The sequence below is a fragment of the Macaca mulatta genome, chromosome 2, assembly GCF_049350105.2.
Source record: "Macaca mulatta isolate MMU2019108-1 chromosome 2, T2T-MMU8v2.0, whole genome shotgun sequence".
NCBI classification, from domain to species: Eukaryota; Metazoa; Chordata; class Mammalia; order Primates; family Cercopithecidae; genus Macaca; species Macaca mulatta.
The window spans coordinates 96,510,916-96,533,222 of NC_133407.1; the positions used below are offsets into that span (position 1 = coordinate 96,510,916).

The 22,307-nt window shown below is 55.2% G+C and overlaps 2 protein-coding genes across 30 annotated transcripts; one reads left to right on the top strand and one right to left on the bottom strand.

Annotated features, from left to right (window-relative positions):
* Positions 1-1,704: 1,704 nt before the first annotated feature.
* Positions 1,705-10,741, bottom strand: THPO (thrombopoietin). 8 transcript variants are annotated; one of them, XM_077991895.1, is made up of 8 exons: positions 9,901-10,144; positions 7,485-7,787; positions 5,680-5,837; positions 5,322-5,449; positions 4,951-5,037; positions 2,830-2,997; positions 2,513-2,593; positions 1,705-2,396 (listed from the first exon to the last, which is right to left on the bottom strand). In XM_077991895.1, exons 3-8 carry the CDS (start codon positions 5,690-5,692, stop codon positions 2,013-2,015), a joined length of 861 nt encoding a protein of 286 aa, XP_077848021.1. In that variant the 5' UTR covers positions 5,693-5,837; positions 7,485-7,787; positions 9,901-10,144; the 3' UTR covers positions 1,705-2,012. The 8 variants fall into 8 exon arrangements, with proteins under 8 accessions (XP_077848021.1, XP_077848022.1, XP_014986917.2 ...); XM_077991896.1 differs by lacking the exon at positions 9,901-10,144 and adding an exon at positions 8,989-9,085; XM_015131431.3 differs by lacking the exon at positions 9,901-10,144 and adding an exon at positions 10,591-10,741 and having other exon boundaries at positions 1,705-2,593.
* CHRD (chordin) lies at positions 9,359-19,658 on the top strand. Of its 22 annotated transcripts, none has more exons than XR_013413712.1 (23): positions 9,359-9,863; positions 10,089-10,192; positions 10,619-10,748; positions 10,880-11,008; positions 11,100-11,199; positions 11,314-11,401; positions 11,770-11,911; positions 12,014-12,154; positions 12,236-12,318; positions 12,396-12,543; positions 12,706-12,812; positions 12,916-13,035; positions 13,925-14,081; positions 14,406-14,626; positions 15,747-15,860; positions 16,200-16,463; positions 16,553-16,646; positions 17,077-17,146; positions 17,400-17,503; positions 17,965-18,067; positions 18,468-18,622; positions 18,730-18,832; positions 19,196-19,658. XR_013413712.1 is itself a non-coding variant. In XM_028843904.2 (23 exons), the coding sequence occupies exons 1-23, from the start codon at positions 9,716-9,718 to the stop codon at positions 19,249-19,251; spliced, it is 2,868 nt and encodes a 955-aa protein (XP_028699737.2). In that variant the 5' UTR covers positions 9,359-9,715; the 3' UTR covers positions 19,252-19,658. The 22 variants fall into 22 exon arrangements, 9 of the variants coding, with proteins under 9 accessions (XP_028699737.2, XP_028699738.2, XP_028699735.2 ...); XR_013413714.1 differs by having other exon boundaries at positions 19,199-19,658; XR_013413706.1 differs by having other exon boundaries at positions 17,077-17,133; positions 18,708-18,832.
* Positions 19,659-22,307: the final 2,649 nt, after the last annotated feature.

A 22,307-nucleotide genomic window follows, 5' to 3' on the forward strand; every position in this document is an offset into this window, starting at 1 on the left:
GTGCATTTGTTGATTCCTTCTCTAGGAAAACTATTCTGTCCATGAAGGGAGAGAGGGACATGGCGAGATGTCTAAATTGGTCACCTCCACCAAGAACTTTGGTTTTCTACTCAGAACTCTTTTTTTTTTTTTTTTTTTTGAGATGGAGTTTCACTCTGTTGCCCAGGCTGGAGTGCAGTGGCACGATCTTGGCTCACTGCAACCTCCGTCTCCCAGGTTCAAGACTACAGGCATCTGCCACCATACTCGGCTAATTTGTCATATTTTTAGTAGAGACAGGGTTTCACCATGTTAGCCAGGATGGTCTCAATCTCCTGACCTCATGATCTGCCCGCCTTGGCCTCCCACAGTGCTGGGATTACAGGCGTGAGCCACCGCGCCTGGCCCCAGAACTCTAATTGTTACTCTTTAAGGATTTGTATGTCTTTCCCAGTAAATAGAATCATTAAATGACATATAGGACTGTGTACCACACTGGGGAGAGTATGGACCCTAGAATGAGGTTGGACTAGGGTGTTTCTTCTGCCCATAGGGTGTGTAACCACTGATAACTCACCTGGCTTCTCTGAGCCTCAGTTTCCTCATCTCTAAAATAGAAAAGATAATACCTGCCTTACAGAGTTGTGTGAATGTTACAAAAGGTGAGGTACACAAGGTTCCTAGTGCATTGCCTTACATTCTACTGCTTTGGAATGCCTTTGGTGACCCTGCGGTATTTGTGGCAGTGTTTGGGTTTCTGGGTTCCTGGCTCCTCTACCTCCATGGTAGCCTTTCCTTCCTCAGGGGTGAGGGAGAGCAAAAAGCTTCCACTAGTTTTCCTACAGGAACCTCTGGCGGTAGCAGGTTGACTTTTGCAATGGAATTTGTGTTTTTGTGCAACATAAACCTCCTTTTCCTGAGCACCAAGGCAGCACTTATTTGCAAAAACCCATAAGCCTGACTCCTTTTTAGAGATCCCCTAGCAGAGTTTATGGTGGTCACACAGGGCTGCTTTTTAGATGCATTTGTGGGAAGTGGGAAATGAGCCTTCGACTTGTACTTGACTTGTACTTGTTTTCCTGCTGTGTGAGCTCAAGAAGCCTGACTCATGCCACTTCCTGCACTTCCCCCTGACCTCCACAGGAGGGAGGCAGGCGTCCATGCCTGGCAAAGCCTCCTGCTGAGCTGCCAAAGCTCTAGCTGTTTGCTCAGCTGTCACATCCAGGTCCTGTCTTTACTGAACTGTCTACACAGCTTTACCTGGGGTGTGAGGCTCTCCAAGGCTTCCTGTTAGCTTTTTTGTTGGGGGTGGCAGCGTGAGGGGGATCTATTGCCACTCTCGAAGAACACGTTTCCCTTGTTTTTCAGGGAGCTTTTGGGTGCTCTCATTTATTCCTTATACAAGCTCAGTTTTGTCTATTGTATAGGGACAGCATCTCTGAGAGGCAGCTTATTCATTTCTCAAGAGGAAAGATCTGTTAAGAATGTGGGATCAGAGTCCCACTGAGAATGATAGTAAAGGGGATGGGGGCATTGGAAGGCCTTGAACTTGAAGCAAAGGAAATTACCCTTTCTCTGTTTTCTGATGCAAGACCTTTTCTGATGCAAGGTCTCTCCCTCTGTTCAAATGCCAGGCCAGCCCAGGCCTTTGCAGAATTGTCATAGAAAAAGAGCACATAGAGAACGAGTGAGTTGCAAGTTTCTGCAGAAAACAGACCAAAGATCTAGCTGCTCTGATGAATATTGTTGATAGCTTAAAAAAATAGCTTCTGAAGGCTTATAATGTACAGTGAAAAGTGATTCCCTTTTCAGTCCTGTGTATCCCTTTTACCAGGGCTTTGGGTTTCAGGAGAAAGTAGGAAATCTTGTCCAGTTGTCTCCCAGGGGCTCCCTGCAGGGAAGGGAGCTGTACATGAGACAATGCTGATGTCGGCAGTGTCTGAGAACCTTACCCTTCCTGAGACAGATTCTGGGAGTGGGTGTGGGATGTGTTTAGAAGAGGGCTGGTAGGGGTGGGTGTTGGAGCAGAAGGGTCAGGAAGCAGGGGGTGGAGCTGGACCACAGGGGAGGGCAAGGTGGGTGGAAGAGGAAAGAGTGTGTACTGTCCAGTAGGGGGATGGGTTGGGGAAGGAGAATATCCAGGCTGGAGGTTGGGTGGCAGGGAGCCTGTGTCTGATGTTCCTGGGGAAATGTCCGGGGCTCCTAGGGTCCTGCGTGAGGGTCCAGGAAAGAGTCCACGAGTTCCATTCAAGAGTTTGTGTATCCTGTTCAGGTATCCGGGGATTTGGTCCAGGGACCTGGAGGTTTGGTTCAGCAGACCAGGAATCTTGGCTCTGAATCCCTGCTGCCGCTTCTGAAGTCCAGAGCCAGTAGTTCTGGCCGAGGCAGTGAAGTTTGTCTCCAACAATCCAGAAGTCCTGTTTGGGAGCTCGTTCAGTGTGAGGACTAGAGAGGTTCTGCTGGGGACAGCTGTGGTGGGTGGGGCCCGCCTGACGCAGAGGGTGGGCCCTCCTACAAGCAGCAGGAAACGCACCTTTCCTCGGAGCAGGTGTTGGAAGCTCAGGAAGATGGCATTGGGATCCTTGTGAGCTGTGGTCCTGCCCTGTGGAGGAAGCTGAGGGCAGAGGATGGTCCTGAGGCCGAAGACCAGGGCCAGATCTCAGGCCTCCCTTGTCTAAGTAGGAAAAATAGGATACCAGCACCCAGGCATTGTGGCTGGCAGGGAGCACTCTTAGTAGATCAACTCTTCTGCCCTTGAGCTCCCTGGAAGACCCCTTCTTCCCTCAGGTCTTCTAGGGGGACTGAGTCAGAAAAGAACAGTTTCTACAGATCCCTTGACTGGGGACCTACCTGGGTTCCAAGGAGGCTCTGCAGGGCCCCGAGGAGGAGACGGACCTGTCCAGAAAGCTGCCCCAGAAGGGATGAGAGGCAAGTGGGTCCCAGTTGTCCCCGTGCTGCCATCACTCCCTCCAGCAGAAGGGTCACTGCTCCCAGAATGTCCTGTGCCTTGGTCTCCTCCTGAGAAAGAGATGGAAGACAGAAGTGCACTGCCTCAAAGGGCACACTAATAGCGGGTGGGGAACCTGTAGGAGTAGCCAGCAGAGTGAATCATATGGGCTGAGAATTGGACAGGACCAAGGTCCCACCCAGGGCAGGAATTCCTTCACAGTATCCCGACAGCTGGTCATCAGCCTCTGCTTCAAAAACTCCAGGGTCCGCTAGTCCAGCCTGGTCTTAAACTTGGTTTCAGTGAGAAGAGCTCCTTTTTTTCTTACGTTGCTGAAATCTGCCCTGTTATAGCTTTTACCTCTTGGTTCTAGTGCTGCAAATTTACTCTTTCTGCTGCAAAACCTTAGGATCATTTGATTTTTAAACTGAATGAAGGCCGGGTGCAGTGGCTCACGCCTGTAATCCCAGCACTTTGGGAGGCTGAGGCAGGTGGATCACCTGAGGTCAGGAGTTCAAGACCAGCCTGGCCAACATGGTGAAACCTCATCTCTACTAAAAATACAAAAATTAGCTGGGCATGGTGGTGGGCAGCTGTAATCCCAGCTACGTGGGAGACTGAGGCAGGAGAATTGCTTGAATCAGGGAGGCTGAGGTTGCAGTGAGTTGAGATCGTGCCACTGCATTCCAGCCTGGGGAATAGAGTGAGACTCCGTCTCAAATAATAAATAATAATAAATAAATAAACTGAATATAGATATGAGACTCTATCATAATGATCATAAGGATGAAAAGAAAGGACTAGAAGGGACCCATAGGAACTGCCCTTCTTCCCTGACTCAGTACTGAGGGAAGAAGGGATGCTAGGGCTCTTGGGGATAGATTTTAGTTTTTTAAATTATTGCTCATAAAACATGCTCTGGTCTCTTACTGTTCAGGCTGCTGCTTTCTGGACACGTGTTAGTTTAATATGGTCTCTCTTAACAAATTAGCATACGTCTTCAGGGGGATGTCCAGTGTTCAGGCCAATATATTTAAGTGTAGTCCCCTCGGAATAGAGTTCTCTAGGAGCATTTCCACAATGGGGATGCTAAACATCGAACAGAAAAGAATTACTAGCTTTAAGAATAGCTGCTTCAGTAATGTTACATGGCAAGTTTGGGGGCAATTTAATTCTTTCAGATCCTTTTCATAGGAAGTGCTAGGGCCAGAGGCTTAAATGATGGAAGCAGGGCATTGTGGCCTGAAAGCTGGCATAGGACTTTACTCATTAATTTACACATGTAGAACTTTTTTCTTTTTCTTTTTTTCTTTTTGAGATGGAGTTTTGCTCTTGTCGCCCAGGCTGGAATGCATTGGCATGATCTCGGCTCACTGCAACCTCTGCCTCCCAGATTCAAGTGACTCTCCTGCCTCAGCCTCCTGAGTAGCTGGGATTACAGGCATGTACCACCATGCCTGGCTAATTTTGTATTTTTAGTAGAGACGGGGTTTCGCCATGTAGGCCAGGCTGCTCTCAAACTCCTGACCTCAGCTGATCCACTCGCCTCGGCCTCCCAAAGTGCTGGGATTACAGGCGTGAGCTCCCGGCCCACATGTAGAACTTTTTATCTCTGTTATTTCACCTTGTTTTTGACCTAGTCTTTCAGTGATTTGAATCTTGATTCAGTCTTTTGTTATTTTAGTGGTACTTCCCAGCTTTGTGTCATCTGTGGATGACATATGAGTCTTACTTCTTCATGCCAATTTAAGAAGATTGAGTGGGAATAGGTCAAAGGCATGGCCATGAGTGATTTCTCTCCAGCTTTTCATAGTGTTCAGCTTCAAATCTATTCACATATTGGACCTGCAAGCCATCATCTTATCCACAGGCTATCATTATAGGTGAATGTAGATTGGGTTAGGGTGGCCAAGCTGAAGGTGAGATATTTTTAAAAAGCTCAAGAATGTTGGAGAATCCATGGGAAGCAGTAGGAAACTGAAGACAGGACTTAGGGAAGCCAAGGTTAGGAACGGCTTTCTTACCATCTGGGTTTTCCATTCTCCCAAGCTAAAGTCCACAGCAGGCAGCAGGACAGGTGTGGGTAAAGGGTTAACCTCTGGGCACAGGCTCTGTTGAAAAAGATTGTTGGGGGGAGAAGGGAGCTGAAATAGAGAGGGCTATGGTAGCCTAGTGAGAAGGGTAGTCCTCCATGAGTACTACGTCTAGACGAGAGCTTTTAAATGATGGCTGTATTGCAAAGATTAATCCTTGTCAGGGAGTGTGATCAGTAGGTGGTGACAATATGGGAAGAATAGTCATTGGCTCAAGGAGTTAGAGGAAGTGGTGTCTTCCCGGGAGTATGGGTCTCTTACCAGTTAACGCAGATAAAGGGGATAATGTTGGGAGTTCTCACCAGTCTGCTGTGAAGGACACGGGAGTCACGAAGCAGTTTACTGAGGACTCGGGGGTCACAGGCAGGAGGAGCCGGGCTGGACAGAGTTAGCCTTGCAGTTAGGAGAAGCATGACCACGAGGAGCAATTCTTAGATGAGGAGAGGTGAGGTTGAAAGATGAGGAGGAAATCATTGTCAGCTGGTATTCCAGGAATTCCCATTCAGGACCCAGACCCGAAATCCAGGGAATCCACCCCTCAGACCCCTTATTTTTGAGAGAATGGGTTCCCCCAGCTCCCTGCCCCTGCAGTGTGTCTCCTTTCTCTCTCCCTTTCTGTCATGTTTCCATCTGGCCCTAGCCCCTCAAGAGTGTTCTCACCAGTCAGCTCCATTCTGGCCGGGGTGTCTGGCTGGCGTGGCTCCCTGTTTGGGGCCTCTCCCCTGAATCCTTCCTGGGGCCATGGAGGCGGCTTGGGCTCTTGCACTTCTGGGCAGAGTAGGGTGGGTCAAAGGCGGGCCAAGGATGAGGAATCTATCCTGAAAGTGGCAAGAAGAGTGAACATTTAACTGAGTTTCTAGGAAGAGACTGCCTGGCAGGGTGAACAGATGCTGGGGAGGGCTTGAGATGCTGACCAGCCTGGAACTGCCAAAGGCCTGACTTCTCTCACATTTTCTTGTGATGAAAGCATATGGTGTGCCGGGTGCAGTGGCTCACGCCTGTAATCCCAGCACTTTGGGAGTCCAAGGTCAGGAGTTCGCGACCAGCCTGACTAACATGGTGAAACCCCGTCTCTACTAAATACAAAAAAATTAGCAGGGCATGGTGGCATATGCCTGTAATCCGAGCTACTTGGGAGGCTGAGACAGGAGAATCGCTTGTACCTGGGGGGTGGAGGTTGCCGTGAGCTGAGATCCCGCCATTGCACTCCAGCCTGGGCAATAAAAGCGAAACTCCGTCTCAAAAAAAAAAAAAAAAAAAAGAAAAGAAAAAAAGAAAGCATATGGTGTCTCCTTTTTGTCAGGCCTCCTCAGTGAATCTGACATGGATTTGTTGCCGCCTACCCCTGCTGAGAACAGCAGGACATGGTATGTATACATACATATCTTAATTGGCCTTAAATTCTGAGCAACCTTGGTTGTTAGGTCAGAGAAAATCTGGGATAGGGATAGAGAAGGAAAGTATTGTGGCTTCAGCCTGGAGAAGAGAGTGGAAAATGGGATGCAGGGCCCGGGTGAGGAATTGGCAAACATGCACTATATGTTGAGGGGTAACTTTTGCAGTGGGGAGTGGGGCTGGGGTGGGAAACTGCACAAAGCTGTAACTGGGACCACTTAGAGGTCAGGATTAAGGGGCAGTATGGGAGAAATTAACCTCTATTCTTTCCCTATGTACCCCCACACATAAAAACCTCTGGAGCTTTTCTTTGGACTCCAAGTCCTGAAATACTCCATTATCTGAGGTTAAGAGATGGGCTGACAGTCCTGGGACTTCCTTCCTGAGACCAGCTACCCAGGAAGGGGCACCTGCTGGGTGATGCCCACCTTAGGGGCTTACCTTGCCTTTGTCGCCCACTAACATATCTGTCTCATAGCTCACACCTGCCTCCCTGCCCCCTTGGCAGAACCCCTTCCGGTTCCTTCACAGGACCCCCCACATGGCTTCCTCCTCCTTTCACAAGTTGTGCAAAGAGGCTTGCACCTGATTCAATATTGGGATTTCCTGTAGGTCTGTCAACATGCATGGGCCCTCCTCCCATTACCCTCTCCTTGTGCCCTGGCTTGCCTAGCCCAGCTTCCCTAGCGCCAGATTCAGAACCTTAAGCTAACAAGGAATGACCAGCTAAAAATGGGGATTGGGGATGTGTCCATCTTAGTACTGTGTTCACTAAGCCCGAAGTGCAACTCCCTCTCTTATTTTCTCCCTGGGCTCATGTCCCCTTTCCTTAGGGCCAGTCAGGGCTGTGCTGTATTCCACCAAGTAAGTGATCAGTCCCTCAGAAACCAGCACCCCACCCCCTACCCCTGCTCTGCCCTGCTCCTCCCATTCTGGGAAGGCTACACTCTTCTCGACAAAGGTCAGTGCCTGTAGGTTCCAGTTTGCCTGCCCCTCCCCCAGCTGGGAGACCATTTCTCTTTGCTGTCCTTTATACCCTCACATAACCCCACACCCTGCTGGCCACTCACCGGGTGGAGAAGGGCTCCAGGACCCAAGTGCACAGCAGGCAGCCCTCTGGGGAGCAGATGGGTAGGAAGACATGTGGCGGTGGGGCACAGCCCCTCCACAGCAGCAGGTCACACGCCTGCCTGGGCCACTTCTGCCCAATCAGAGGAGGGAACCACCAGACACTGGCGAAGGCCCCCGGAAGTGACGCCTTCTCTTCCCTGGAGCCCCTGCCTGGACCAGGGTCCACTCCTCCACCCACACACACCATGGAGAAGACTTGGATAGGGAGATTCATCTTTTCCTGGACATGGGCAACCTGGGACCTGGAGGGGGACAGGAGCAGAGGTTTTTTTCCAGGAGGAATCTGGCAGGACATTTGTGTCAGTGGGGAAGAAGCCCAGAAGTCTTGTTTTAGATTGGTGAGGTTTTCACTTCCTGGTTATCCAAATTTCTTTTCCCTGGACATCACACCTGCTGCTGAAATCCAACAGGACACTTGCTTTCCTGTTTTTCTTTCTATAACCCCCTAGGGGGTCTTGTCTTGTTATACCCCTTTTCGAAGTGGGAATACGGATATTGCCCACATGAGAGAAATCTCCTGTTATGGGCTGGTGTTATGGGGAAAGGGTTTAGACTGGTTGAGAGGACTGTCAGGTGCGGGGCGCATATATGTGCGCAGGCATGAACCGGGTTAAGCCTGGGCTTAGGTGCTGGTCTGCTGGGGTCTAGTGACTTGGAGGGCTACACACACAGCTCTCTGTGCATGGGGCCCTCCTTTGCTTGTTCTGTCTCCCTCTTCCATCTCCTACCGTTCCACATGTGACAAGAGGAATAACCAGGCCCATGTGTCCCTGTCTTAGGAAAGACAGCTGCTGGACCTCCCCCGCAAATACCTCCCTGCTGGCCCCCCTTTTCCTTTGGCCCTGGCTCTAGCTCCTTTGCTTTCTTCCTAGTCCCAGTCTCCCCACAGTCTCTGTCCTCAGGGGTGTCCCAGCCTGACCTTGTTCCCATCATCCCCCTGTCCCCTAGAACTTCCTCAGACTCTCTCCTGTTCCTCCTCCCCAAGGATGGGCATGTCTGCTGAGAAGTGTGGCCTAGATCCTGGAATTTTCCCGACCAGCCAGACGAGATGTCTCCCAAGATTAGGAAGGAGGGTGCTGGGATAGCTGGGAGGATAGTGGGTGTGTGTGGGTGGGAGAGACAGGGAGGCAGGCATGACCACTGGAACTAAGAGAAAGGAGGCTGGGAGTGGGTTGGAGAGGCAGAGGGTCCCTTGGGTGAAGGAAGGGGGTGAGGAAGCAAGAGGGGATGGTCGAATGGGCCTGAGGATAAGTTACAATGAGAGAGAGACACTGTCATTCCACAGAAAGGGGAATGCTGCCGCTTTCTGGCTAGGTCCGTGTCCTGGGTAACACAAGAATGAGGAGCGACCTCAGAGAGGAGGTAGGGAGGCAGGCTAGGCAGTGAGAGAGGGTGGTGAGGGTTTGAGGGGCGCTGTGGGCCGGGGGAGATCGGCTGATGGGCCTTTCCTGTACGTTGTCATCTTTTAAGACAAGTCTTCATCCTTCGGGCGGAACCGGGTCCTGCTCACTGAGCGGTCCAGGCCTCAGGCCTAGCCTCTGCCCCTCCCTGGCCTGAGGCTCCCCTCCTGGGCTGGACACCGACCTCCTGGTCCAGCCGCCCTGTGGCCGCCAGCAGCGGGGGGCTCCGGGCCCGCCTCTCCTCCCCCTCTTCGCGCCCCCTGGTCCCTCCCCTCCCCCTCCCCCGCTCCCCTTCCTCCTCCCGCTCTTCCCTCCTCCCCTGCCCGGTCCCAGGCCCTCCCTCCCCTCCCCCACCCGCGATCCGGGCCGCTGCTGCTGGGCCGGACCCCCCGGGCTCAGCCCGGCCCCTCGCCGAGCTGCCGCCGCCGCCCCGTTTGCTGAGGAGGAGGCCCCCGGCCGGGGCGTCGGGCGCGGGGCATAAAACGGGCCGGAGCCGGCGCCCGGGGCAGTAGAGCCGCGTACGGCCCGGGTCAGCGCCCGACTGCCCGCGCTCCTCCCGGCCGCTCCTCCCGCCCCGCCCGGCCCGGCGCCGACTCTGCGGCCGCCCGACGAGCCCCTTACTGCACTGCCCCGGCCCCGGCCCCGGCCCCGGCCCCCTCCCGCCGCACCGCCCCCGGCCCGGCCCTCCGCCCTCCGCACTCCCGCCTCCCTCCCTCCGCCCGCTCCCGCGCCCTCCTCCCTCCCGCCTCCCCAGCTGTCCCGTTCGCGTCATGCCGAGCCTCCCGGCCCCGCCGGCCCCGCTGCTGCTTCTCGGGCTGCTGCTGCTCGGCTCCCGGCCGGCCCGCGGCGCCGGCCCTGAGCCCCCCGCGCTGCCCATCCGTTCCGAGAAGGAGCCGCTGCCCGTTCGGGGAGCAGCAGGTAGGTGGGCGCCCGGGGGAGGCGCGGGCGGAGATACGGGCTCGGGGCGAGTCAGCGCCAGTCCGGAGGGGGCGCGGGGCGCAGGTGGCTCGGCGCGGCGGGCCGCCCGGAGGGTGGGCGGGGGCTGAAGGGCGCGGTGCCCGGGACCCGGGACCCGCGGGCAGCCCCGGGGGCGGCACACGGCGCGAGCTGGGCAGCGGCCTCCAGCCAAGCCCGTCCCCGCAGGCTGCTCCTTCGGCGGGAAGGTCTATGCCTTGGACGAGACGTGGCACCCGGACCTGGGGGAGCCCTTCGGGGTGATGCGCTGCGTGCTGTGCGCCTGCGAGGCGGTGAGTGAGCCCCGCGGCCGGCCCGGGCCCTGACTGGTGGGGAGCGCGAGTCGCGCGGACGTCGAAGTGCTGAGAAGGAGCCCAGTCGGCAGATGTTGGGGATGCTTTTCTGGTGGAGGAAGGGGAATCAGCCCCTTCAAGTCTTAGGTGCTGTTACTGATCGCCCACTCTGTGTGAGGCTCTGTGCCAACTCCGTTTCGTTCCCAGCTCACCTAACTCCCATGGCAGCCTTGCTAGATAGCGAGAGTATTATTATCCCCATTTTCCAGACAGGGACCTTGAGGCCCAGAGAGACGAAGTAGCTTGTCTAGGGTCACGCAGATTGTAAGTGGCAGAGCTGGCTGACTCTGCGGGACATCCTTGCCTGGGGGTCTCATCAGTTGGCTTCTTGCGCTCACTTGGGTTTCCCGCCTTTTCCGGGAGCAGCTTCAGTGGGGTCGCCGTACCAGGGGCCCTGGCAGGGTCACCTGCAAGAACATCAAACCAGAGTGCCCAACCTTGGCCTGTGGGCAGCCGCGCCAGCTGCCAGGACACTGCTGCCAGACCTGCCCCCAGGGTAAGGCTTGCTCCGCCCTGCGGGGAGGGAGGCAGGGCCAAGGTACTGGGTCCTGGGCCACTTGGATGGGGCTTCGGACTGGCCCTTCCCACGGCCAGCTGAAGCCCGTGTTCTTACCCCGCCCCCTGCAGAGCGTAGCAGTTCGGAGCGGCAGCCGAGCGGCCTGTCCTTCGAGTATCCGCGGGACCCGGAGCATCGCAGTTATAGCGACCGCGGGGAGCCAGGCGCTGAGGAGCGGGCCCGTGGTGATGGCCACACGGGTAGGGGGCTGGCGAACAGCGGGGTTGTGGTTGAGGCTGGGCCACCAAAGCAGCGTTTGACAGTGCTCAGGCCATCTTCCTCCCGTCCCAGACTTCGTGGCGCTGCTGACAGGGCCGAGGTCGCAGGCGGTGGCACGAGCCCGAGTCTCGCTGCTGCGCTCTAGCCTCCGCTTCTCCATCTCCTACAGGCGGTGAGAAAGGGGAAGGAGCAAGGAGGGGTCAGCTGCTGGCCAGGAGGGAAACTGGGAGAGCTGGGAGGGGCTGCTTTTGGCCCAGTCTGGCCTCACCCGACCTCTCATTCCCAGGCTGGACCGCCCTACCAGAGTCCGCTTCTCAGACTCCAATGGCAGTGTCCTGTTTGAACACGCTGCAGCCCCCACCCAAGATGGCCTGGTGAGATGATGTCATTTATGAGCACTTGTCCAGTCTGGGCACTGTGCTGAGAGCATGCTCTGCATTGCCTCCAGTGGTCCTCACCACAGCCCAGTGGGAGGAAGGCACTGACATTATGATGACCATTTTACAGAAGGGGGAACTGAGGCTCAGTAGGAGAATGTGATTTGTTCAAGGTCACACAGCTAGTAAGTGGTGCAGCCAGGACTGGAACCCAAGCATCTGGCTCCAGGGTTCTTTCTTAAGCTTCCTAGGGCACCCTGGAGGTTCCTTTCCATGTTCCTTTTTCATGAGGCCTGCCTGGACCTCCTAATTGGCCTAACCTGCACAGTGTCTGAGCGTAGGGCCTTCTTGTCTCTCTGCTCCAGGTCTGTGGGGTGTGGCGGGCAGTGCCTCGGTTGTCTCTGCGGCTCCTTAGGGCAGAACAGCTGCATGTGGCACTTGTGACACTCACTCACCCTTCAGGAGAGGTCTGGGGGCCTCTCATCCGGCACCGGGCCCTGGCTGCAGGTAGGGAGCAAAGAGCCCTGGGCATGAAGTTCTGAGTTTTCTCTATCCCCAGGAAAGGGGAGGGGGCGTTCTGACGGGCTCTCATCATCCTCCCTTCCCCAGAGACTTTCAGTGCCATCCTGACTCTAGAAGGCTCCCCAGAGCAGGGCATAGGGGGCATCACCCTGCTCACTCTCAGTGACACAGAGGACTCCTTGCATTTTTTGCTGCTCTTCCGAGGGCTGCTGGAACCCAGGAGTGGGGGTAAGTGGGATGGGGGCAAAATACGTGAGAAGGTTAGGGAGAGCACCTGTCTCAGAAAGGCCCACATGTGCGGCCTTGCAGGACTAACCCAGGTTCCCTTGAGGCTCCAGATTCTACACCAGGGGCAGCTACTGCGAGAACTTCAGGCCAATGTCTCAGCCCAGGTGAGCGGGGATCTGGCTCTTGCTGCCACCTGTCTTGGCCTCTTGCTATTGCCCATCACACCCTGCTCTGTCCCCAGGAACCAGGCTTTGCTGAGGTGCTGCCCAACCTGACAGTCCAGGAGATGGACTGGCTGGTGCTAGGGGAGCTACAGATGGCCCTGGAGAGGGCAGGCAGGCCAGGGCTGCGCATCAGTGGACACATTGCTACCAGGAAGAGCTGCGACGGTGAGGCAGGGCGGGGAGGGCCTGGTGCCCTGGGTGTGCACAACTGAGAGGCACAGACACGTGCCAGGGAAGGGGCCAGGGTGGGTATGGGAGAGATCCTGAGGACTGGGGGTGTAAGTGGCCATGGGTAAGCCTAGCCTCACCTGTCTTGCCCCTCCATAGTCCTGCAAAGTGTCCTTTGTGGGGCTGATGTCCTGATCCCAGTCCAGACGGGTGCTGCTGGCTCGGCCAGCCTCACGCTGCTAGGAAATGGCTCCCTGATCTATCAGGTAAGAGCCAGGGGCTGCAGAAGGTAGGGGAGAGGAGGGGTGGGCAGCAGGCCCAGGCCTTTACTGCCCCTCCACTTTGCCCTCCTTCATCCCTGCCCATCAGGTGCAAGTGGTAGGGACAAGCAGTGAGGTGGTGGCCATGACACTGGAGACCAAGCCTCAGCGGAGGGATCAGCGCACTGTCTTGTGCCACATGGCTGGACTCCAGCCAGGAGGACACATGGTGAGGGCTCCAGGTTGCTTTACCCCAGGGCCCAGTGCATGGGCTGTGGGAAGCCAGGTTGGATGAGCAGGGATGTTCATTATCATCCACTCACTCATGGATTCTCCCACTCATTCTTTTATTCATTTGACTTTTTTTTTTTTTTTTGAGATGGAGTCTTGCTCTGTCACCTGGGCTGGAGTGCAGTGGCGTGATCTCGGCTCACTGCAACCTCTGCCTCCCGGGTTCAAATGATTCTCTTGCCTTAGCTTCCCGAGTAGCTGGGACCACAGGCATGCGCCACCATGCCCAGCTAATTTCTGTATTTTTAGTAGAGATGGAGTTTCACCATGTTGGCCAGGATGGTCTCGATCTCTTGACCTTGTGATCTACCCACCTCGGCCTCCCAAAATGCTGGGATTACAGGCGCCACTGCGCCCGGCCTGATTTGACATTTTTAGTGAGCCCCAGACTAGGGACTAGAGTACAAAGCAAATCAGATGTAGCCCCTGTGCTCAGCAAGCTCACAGTCAAATGGGAGGCACTGGACCTGGAGAACAGTGTCATAGGCCACATAGTAGTAATTGTAATGGCAATGGTTGCTACTTGTAGGGCCTTTCTATGTGCTAGGTGCTGAATTGGTGGCCTTACATATTTTTTGACTTTCACAGTACGCATTTTATAGATGAGGAAGTGAAGGCTTGGAGAAATTAAGTAACTCTTCAAGGTGGTTACATAGCTAGGAAGTAGCAGGGGAGGGCCATGAAACTGGGCCTGTCAGGTCCTTATCCTGTGTTTCTGGTGTGTGGAAGTGTGTGTGGGTGGAGTGGGGGCACAAAATGACCCAAGGTTTCAGAACCTTGGGCTCGTGTGAGAGCTGAGGAAGGCCTGTCCTCCCCTGTCCCCCCAGGCCGTGGGTATCTGCCCTGGGCTGGGTGCCCGAGGGGCTCATATGCTGCTGCAGAACGAGCTCTTTTTGAACGTGGGCACCAAGGACTTCCCAGATGGAGAGCTTCGGGGGCACGTGGCTGCCTTGCCCTACAGTGGGCATAGCGCCCGCCATGACAGTGAGTGTCCTTAGGGGTCTATCGGCCCCTTGGTTTCCTAGAACATTTGAGGGATGGTGGCAGACAGCCAGAGCCTGGTGTGTCTTTCTTCAGATGCGTTTCCGGTTGCCATCTGAAGGTGGGGACATATAGGGTGGCCCTGCTGGCAGACTCTTCCTGTTGCCGAGGTGCAAGGGTCTAAAACTTGCTGCTCTCCAGGCCCTGGACCTATGGACAGTGTCTAACAGCTCCTGGAATGTGTGCTGGGGAGCTGGGGAATGCTGGGTTTGAGGGCTTGCCGTAGGCCACCTTCTCACCTGTCATCTCTCCTCTGTCTGGACCCAGGGCTGCCTGTGCCCCTAGCAGGAGCCCTGGTGCTACCCCCTGTGAAGAGCCAGGCAGCAGGGCATGCCTGGCTCTCCCTGGATACCCACTGTCACCTGCACTATGAAGTGCTGCTGGCTGGGCTTGGTGGCTCAGAACAAGGCACTGTCACTGCCCACCTTCTTGGGCCTCCTGGAACGCCAGGGCCTCGGCGGCTGCTGAAGGGATTCTATGGCCCAGAGGTAAGGATGTGATGGTAGGCGGCTGCTTGGAACATTTCTGCGTTTTAGCTTGAAGGGCTGTGTGGGCCTATGGTGGGGGAAGCAGAGAGCAGGCAGCCTGGTATAGAAGAGCTGGCGTAAATAAAATAAATTAAACAGTGATTTGTAGGCTGGGTGCAGTGGCTTATGCCTGTAATCCCAACACTTTGGGAGGCCAGGCAGGTGGGTCACCTGAGGTAGGAAGCTCAAGACTAGCCTGGCCAACATGGAGAAACCCCATCTCTACTAAAAATACAAAAGTAGCCAGGCGTGGTGGTGCATGCCTGTAATCCCAGCTACTCCGGAGGCTGAGGCAGGAGAATCACTTGAACCCAGGAGGCGGAGGTTGCAGTGAGCCGAGATCGCGCCATTGCACTCCAGCCTGGACAACAAGAGCAAAACTCCGTCTCAAAAAAAAAAAAAAAAAAAAAGGCTGGCATGGGCTTGGGAGTCAGATAGACCTGGGCATGACTCTGACTCAGCTTTTTATTATTCATTCTCTTTTCTCTGTCTTTCTTTGGTGGGGTATCTTGGATAGTATGTAATATCCTGGACCTCAGCAGGGTAGGTGGGATGGACTAAGCCCTTCAAGTGGGGTGAGTTCTCATGGACTTGGAGTCCGAGAGACCTGGCTTCCAAGCTCCACACTATTGCCAATGGGTTTTGCTACCCTGAAGACTTTATTTAGCCTCCCTGGCTCTCAGTTTCTTCATCTGTGACTTGGGGAAGTAGGCTCAGCCCTAAAGTGCCTTATTCCCATCCTTTTTTTTTTTTTTTTTTTTTTTTTTTTGAGACGGAGTCTCGCTGTGTCGCCCAGGCTGGGGTGCAGTGGCGCGATCTCGGCTCACTGCAAGCTCCTCCTCCTGGGTTCACGCCATTCTCCTGCCTCAGCCTCCGAGTAGCTGGGACTACAGGCGCCCGCCACCACGCCCGGCTAGTTTTTTGTATTTTTAGTAGAGACGGGGTTTCACCGTGTTAGCCAGGGATGGTCTCGATCTCCTGACCTCGTGATCCACCCGCCTCGGCCTCCCAAAGTGCTGGGATTACAGGCTTGAGCCACCACGCCTGGCCTATTCCCATCCATTATCCTGTCTCTGTGCAGGCCCAGGGCGTGGTGAAGGACCTGGAGCCGGAGCTGCTGCGGCACCTGGCAAAAGGCATGGCCTCCCTGCTGATCGCCACCAAGGGTAGCCCCAGAGGGGAGCTCCGAGGGCAGGTAGGTGGGGAGTGTGGACAGTGGGGGCAGTGGGGAGGGTGCAGAGTTGGGGGGGCACTGTGTGCCCTTGTACTAGTCACTTGCTGTCTCTGAGTCCTGGGGGGTGGTCATATCACACCTCCCGGCTGGTGGGGAGGATGAAGACACACAAGCTACATGAGGAGGCTGGCAGCCCAGCACCCTATTCCTGGCAGCTGGAATGATTGTGGAGCGAACAGCATCCTCCTGGGCCACCGCCGCGCTCAGGGTGCCGAGGTGTCTGCTGTTGGCCGGCCAGCTGCCGCTGGTAAAGACGCGAGGGGGAGCCCCAGCGCCACCTCAATTGGCCTCTCCTCCCAGGTGCACATCGCCAACCAATGTGAGGTGGGCGGACTGCGCCTGGGGGCGGCCGGGGTCGAGGGGGTGCGGGAGCCGGGGGCTCCGGATACAGCCGCTGCTGCGCCACCTGTGGTGCCTGGTCCCCCGGCCCTAGCGCCTGCCAAACCTGGTGGTCCTGGGAGGCCCCGAGACCCCAACACATGCTTCTTCGAGGGGCAGCAGCGCCCCCACGGGGCTCGCTGGGCACCCAACTACGACCCGCTCTGCTCACTCTGCACCTGCCAGGTAGGAGGTCCTGGAAGGGCACATTGTGTCCTGGGATCTGGGGCAAGGGGCCTGGACTCTCCTGTCAATGCCTCTGTCCCTCTCTGCAGAGACGAACGGTGATCTGTGACCCGGTGGTGTGCCCACCACCCAGCTGCCCACACCCAGTGCAGGCTCCCGATCAGTGCTGCCCTATTTGCCCTGGTGAGTTCCCTGCAGGGGAGTGGAGGGAGGAGTTGGCCTAGTGTGGACCGGTCCTTTGGGGAGGGAAGGAGGTCGGTCACCCTCTGCTTTCACCATTTCTTTTTTTTTTTTTTTTTTTTTGAAACGGAGTCTCACTCTGTCGCCCAGGCTGGAGTGCAGTGGCCGGATCTCAGCTCACTGCAAGCTCCACCTCCCGGGTTCACGCCATTCTCCGGCCTCAGCCTCCCGAGTAGCTGGGACTACAGGCGCCCGCCACCTCGCCCGGCTAGTTTTTTGTATTTCTTAATAGAGACGGGGTTTCACCGTGTTAGCCAGGATGGTTTCGATCTCCTGACCTCGTGATCCGCCCGTCTCGGCCTCCCAAAGTGCTGGGATTACAGGCTTGAGCCACCGCGCCCGGCCTGCTTTCACCATTTCTTTGGCTCCACAGAGAAACAAGATGTCAGAGACCTGCCAGGGCTGCCGAGGAGCCGGGACCCAGGAGAGGGTGAGCTGGAAGGGTGCGTGCAGGGTGGAAGGCCCCAGAGGAGCCATTAGGTTGAACCAGGAGGGGGACAAGAAGGGGAGAGTATATAGGGGGTGGCCTGAGGGGCACAGATTCCAAGCAATGCCTGACAGAACTCATTAGTGTTACTGGCCCCCAAATGGGCCCTTGTCTTAGGCTCATGTGGGGGTGGCCTGAGGCTCAAGGCTTGGTTGTGGGCCCAGCTGATGAGCTCATACTAACGGCCGCTGGGCCCTGTTCCCCACCAGGCTGCTATTTTGATGGTGACCGGAGCTGGCGGGCAGCGGGTACGCGGTGGCACCCCGTTGTGCCCCCCTTTGGCTTAATTAAGTGTGCTGTCTGCACCTGCAAGGTATGGCCACCCAATCTTCTCTGGTGCCATAACCCAGCGGGGTCTGCAGAGATGGGGAGGGGCTGCCAGGTGAGGAAGGCCCGTCCTTGCTGAGGAGAGCTAAAGGATCAAACCGATATGAGAAATTGGCTCTGAGAGTTGCGCTCTGAGAGTTGGCTTCCTGTGGGAAAAGGAACAGGGCTGACCTGGGTGTGGATTCTGGCTCTGCCAGCTAACTAGTGCCGATGACCCTAGGCACCTTCTGTCCCTGAGCCTCACTTTCCTCTCCTGTAAGCAGATATGATGGCAACTACCTTGCAGGGTTCCGATGAGAAGCTGAGTTTAGGTCTATAAAGCAAGCCCGGGCCTCTGAGTAAAAGGCCACAGAGAGACTGCATCTGAGGTGTGGAATAGGAGAGGGAGCGGGCAGGAGGTTTATGTGCCCCCTGCCTGACACTCCTTGCTTAATGGATTCCCTACAGGGGGGCACTGGAGAGGTGCACTGTGAGAAGGTGCAGTGTCCCCGGCTGGCTTGTGCCCAGCCTGTCCGTGTCAACCCCACCGACTGCTGCAAACAGTGTCCAGGTGAGAGAGGTGGCTGGGCACTGAGGCCTCACCTTTGGGTTGAAGCAGGCCTAGTCCTCGATGAGGGGAAGGGTGCTCAGCTAATTGAGCATTTACTGAGCACTGCTCTGTGCCTTACCTGGAGCCAGGACTCTAAATGCTGTGGAAAGAATGTGATATTCTAGTGGGGTATGATGGGTTCTGGTTCCTCCTCCATCCATCCATCCATCCATCCATCCATCCATCCATCCATCCATCCATCCATCCATCCCTTCATCTGTCCATTCATCTGTCCACCCACCCATCCAAATTTATCACCTACTGAATGCCAGAAACTGCTAGGTGCTGGGGATTCAAAAAGAATACTCAAAAAACCAGGCTGGTCCTCCTGGGCTGACCCTTTCTCTTTCCCTCTCAACAGTGGGGTTGGGGGCCCATCCCCAGCTGGGGGACCCCATGCAGGCTGATGGGCCCCGGGGCTGCCGTTTTGCTGGGCAGTGGTTCCCAGAGAGTCAGAGCTGGCACCCATCAGTGCCCCCTTTTGGAGAGATGAGCTGTATCACCTGCAGATGTGGGGTAAGTGGGGAGACTGGTCTGGAGTAGGGAGGCCTTCCCAGGGAGGTCCCTGAAGAAGCTGAAGGCCACTGTGGGGGACCCTCAGTGTCTGCTCTGTCTTGTACCAGGCAGGGGTGCCTCACTGTGAGCGGGATGACTGTTCACTGCCACTGTCCTGCAGCTTGGGGAAGGAGAGTCGATGCTGTTCCCGCTGCACAGCCCGCCGGCGGCGTAAGTGAGGGAGTCCAGGGTCAGCAGCTGTGAGTGGAGGGCTGACCTGCCCGTGGGACTTCTGATCAGGAAACGGAGCATTCAGTGTGTGCAGCAACAGTGCAGCCTGCCTCACAAGTGCCATTCCAATCCACCCTCACAGCAACCTGGTGGAAGTGTTATTTATACCTTTTCTTTACAAATGAGAAGCTCAGAGGAATTAAGCAACAAGATGAAGGTCACCCAGCTGTGTGCACTGACCTGTTTAGAAAATGCTGGCCTTTCTGGGACCAAGGCAGGGATGCTTTGCCCTGCCCTCCATGCCTCTCTGTGCCTCTCCACTCCCTCTCCCCTCCTCCAACATTCCCTCCCTTCTGTCTCCAGCAGCCCCAGAGACCAGGACTGATCCAGAGCTGGAGAAAGAAGCCGAAGGCTCTTAGAGAGCAGCCAGAGGGCCACATGACCAAGAGGATGGGGCCTGAGCTGGGCAAGGGGTGGCATCGAGGACCTTCTTGCATTCTCCTGTGGGAAGCCCAGTGCCTTTGTTCCTCTGTCCTGCCTCTACTCCCACCCCCGCTACCTCTGGGAACCACAGCTCCACAAGGGGGGGAGGCAGCTGGGCCAGACCGAGGTCACAGCCACTCCAAATCCTGCCCTGCCACCCTCGGCCTCTGTCCTGGAAGCCCCACCCCTTTCCTTCTGTACATAATGTCACTAGCTTGTTGGGATTTTTAATTTATCCTCACTCAGCACCAAGGGCCCCCGACACTCCACTCCTGCTGCCCCTGAGCTGAGCAGAGTCATTATTGGAGAGTTTTGTATTTATTAAAACATTTCTTTTTCAGTCTTTGGGCATGAGGTTGGCTCTTTGCGGCCAGGAACCTGAGTGGGGCCTGGTGGAGAAGGGGCAAAGAGTAGGAGGTGAGTGAGAGGAGCTCTGACCCTTGGGGAGCAGAAAGAGACCTGGAGAGGCAGAGGATAGTGTGGCAGTTGGCTGACACACCTGGGTTCCACAGATGCTCCTTGAGATGGTCTAGAGACTCAAGAATTTAGGGAAATAGAAGCAAGTTTACTTTCCCACATCGCTGGCATGTTTGCTAACTTCATGTTTGAAGTTGCTCCAGAGAGAATCAAAAGTGTTACCAGCCCCTTTCTCTCTCTCTGCCTCCCTCCCTCCTTCCCTCCCTCTCTCCTTCCTTCCTTCCTTCCTTCCTTCCTTCCTTCCTTCCTTCCTTCCTTCCTTCCTTCCTTCCTCCCCCCCTCCCTCCTTCCCTTCCCTTCCCTCCCTCCCCTTCCCTTCCCTCCCCTCCCCTCCCCTCCCCTCCCTTCCCTTCCCTTCCCTAACACCAATGGGGTCTTGCTATGTTGCCAAGGATGATCTTGAACTCCTAGCCTCAAGTGATCCTCCTGCCTTGGTCTCCCAAAGTGTTGGGATTACTGGCATGAGTCACCACACCCAGCCCAGCCTCTACCTTCTTTGTCTAAAGTGAGGCAAACACTTTCCTGTTTTTTTCCTGGAAACTTGTGTTCTGGACCAGTTCTGGGGCAAACTGGGGTCACAGTGGATTGGAATCAGCTCTGGTCCAGCTTTTGGTTGCGCTTACGTTGAGACCAAAGTATATGGAGAATAAGACAAGACCCTCCTGCCCTGTTACCCTCTTCTCTCTCCCCTCCCTCATTCCTACCATCAAGACCCAGGCATTCTGACAAGCTCTAGGAAATGAGAGTATCAGAACAGAAATCTAACAAATGTATGTAGCTGCAGATCCATCTTTCATATAAACAATGTGGAGTCAAATGAATCTGGGATTTTATGATCTGGCAGGGCAGGGGAAAGGGAAATCATAGCTTCCTTATAGAGTGTTAGGCATGCTGTGTGTGGTTAAGAAGTTATTGTCTTAGCCCATTGAAGCATCGAGTTCCAATTCTGCTGTTAACTAGCTGAGTTATTTAACTTTCACGAACCCCTGTTTCCCTTTTATAAAACACATGCTATCCGCCTCACAGGATTCAATCAGAACACGTGCATTACACAGCTCAGGGCCTGGCATGTATTCGCTGCAAAAGGCACTCTCCCTGAGGTGGGATTTGTGGGGCTGGTTTGGAATGAAGGCAGGGGAGAACCGCAGGGAGGAGAGTGGCCATGGGCTTCAGTTGCATTTGGCAACTGATATCCTGCTGAATGCTTAGGGGAGAGGAGGGGCTGGACTGAGGATGCAGGGATGATAAAGATGGGGATAACAACTTGGACCAGAGCCCTGGCTCTTAATAGGAGGATCGTGAGGGCCAGATAGGGATAAAAAAGCAGCAATATTCAGCACGGGGTTAAGTGTGGGAGTGAGGCACCAGTTGTGATATGATGAAGGTTTGGCCCAGAAATGGTCCACTGACAGCGTTGTCCTCCTTGCTGAGGAACTTTGGTGGGAAGAAGGGTTGGAAAGGGAAGTTTTGATCCTTGGATTTAACCCGAGTTTGTTTCTGACGGTCACGACACTAGGGGAGGGATAGAGGCAGGTGAGTCACGGTAGGATGGCTCGGTGGGCGCCACCGAGCTGGAACCACAGGCACCAGGTGGGATTCCGAGCAGGCCTCAGTGCACGTGAGTGAACCAATGAGCAGGCGATGGGACCAGGCAGAGCACTGTCCTCTTTAGACAACAACCCTTGAAACACCTTTCCCATCCTAGCCTGTGTTCCAACCAAAGCTGGCCAGTCTCCAGGCCCTGCCTGAGCCCCAGGGAAGTGGTATGGTGACTCAGAAGGGCCAGCCCTGTGCAGTGTGTGAGGAACTTCATTTCAGACCTGTTGGAAGCCCTGATGTTCAGAGACCTCAAGAACATCATTCATTTTTCCCATCCATTCAATGCCCATTCAATGCCCATCCATTCAGTGCCCCATCCGTTCCCCTCAGGCAACTGCACATCGGTTAGACAACCTTTCCCTTTCTGGAAAACCAAACCAAAAACCCTACAACAGCAGCAAAATCCAAGCAGAGGCCCATTTTCCTGGGTTTCATATTTCAGGGTCTCAAAATGGTTACCCGTAGTATTTAAAATTTGATCTCTCACCCTGGGGTCAGTCAGGCCTTCTACATTGCAGAGGGTTTGACTCGACCACCGAGCTTTTCCAGCAGGGATGGTTCTGATACACCATTTTTTGAAGAGAAAACTCCTTCATGTGCAGTAATCTACTTTGCCAAGTTCTCCTTGTGCGACCACCTCTTAGGCATTCCCTAGTGACACTCTGCCCACTTTTAGTATACCAAATCCAGATTGTGCTAAGGTAGGTGATGAACACAGACCAGTTTGGAGCTATGGCATGGTGGTGCTGCTGGCAGCCATCAGTTCACGTTTGTCCATGTCACCAGAGCAGGGTCTGTGCAATGACTTAAGAACAATAGTTTTCAAATCTTGGCCATGGATATGTGAAATTGTCACAGGGCAGAGGGACAGATGGGAGTTCCAGGGACCCCCTGGGAGTGGGGAGGGCCGAGGCAG

Bases quoted from the DNA above. Each gene is read 5' to 3' on its own strand.
- THPO (XM_015131431.3), bottom strand. The intron at 5,038-5,321 runs GTGAGAACTCCC...CTTTTTCAACAG, and splicing joins GTGTCCTTCACAGCAGACTG to AGCCTGTGCCCAGAGGTTAA. The intron at 2,998-4,950 runs GTAAGAAAGCCG...TCTCTTTCTCAG, and splicing joins GAGAATGGAAAACCCAGATG to GAGGAGACCAAGGCACAGGA.
- CHRD (XM_028843902.2), top strand. From the start codon at position 9,716: ATGCCGAGCCTCCCGGCCCCGCCGGCCCCGCTGCTGCTTCTCGGGCTG. The intron at 11,402-11,769 runs GTGAGATGATGT...TCTCTGCTCCAG, and splicing joins CCCCCACCCAAGATGGCCTG to GTCTGTGGGGTGTGGCGGGC. The intron at 14,082-14,405 runs GTGAGTGTCCTT...GTCTGGACCCAG, and splicing joins GCATAGCGCCCGCCATGACA to GGCTGCCTGTGCCCCTAGCA.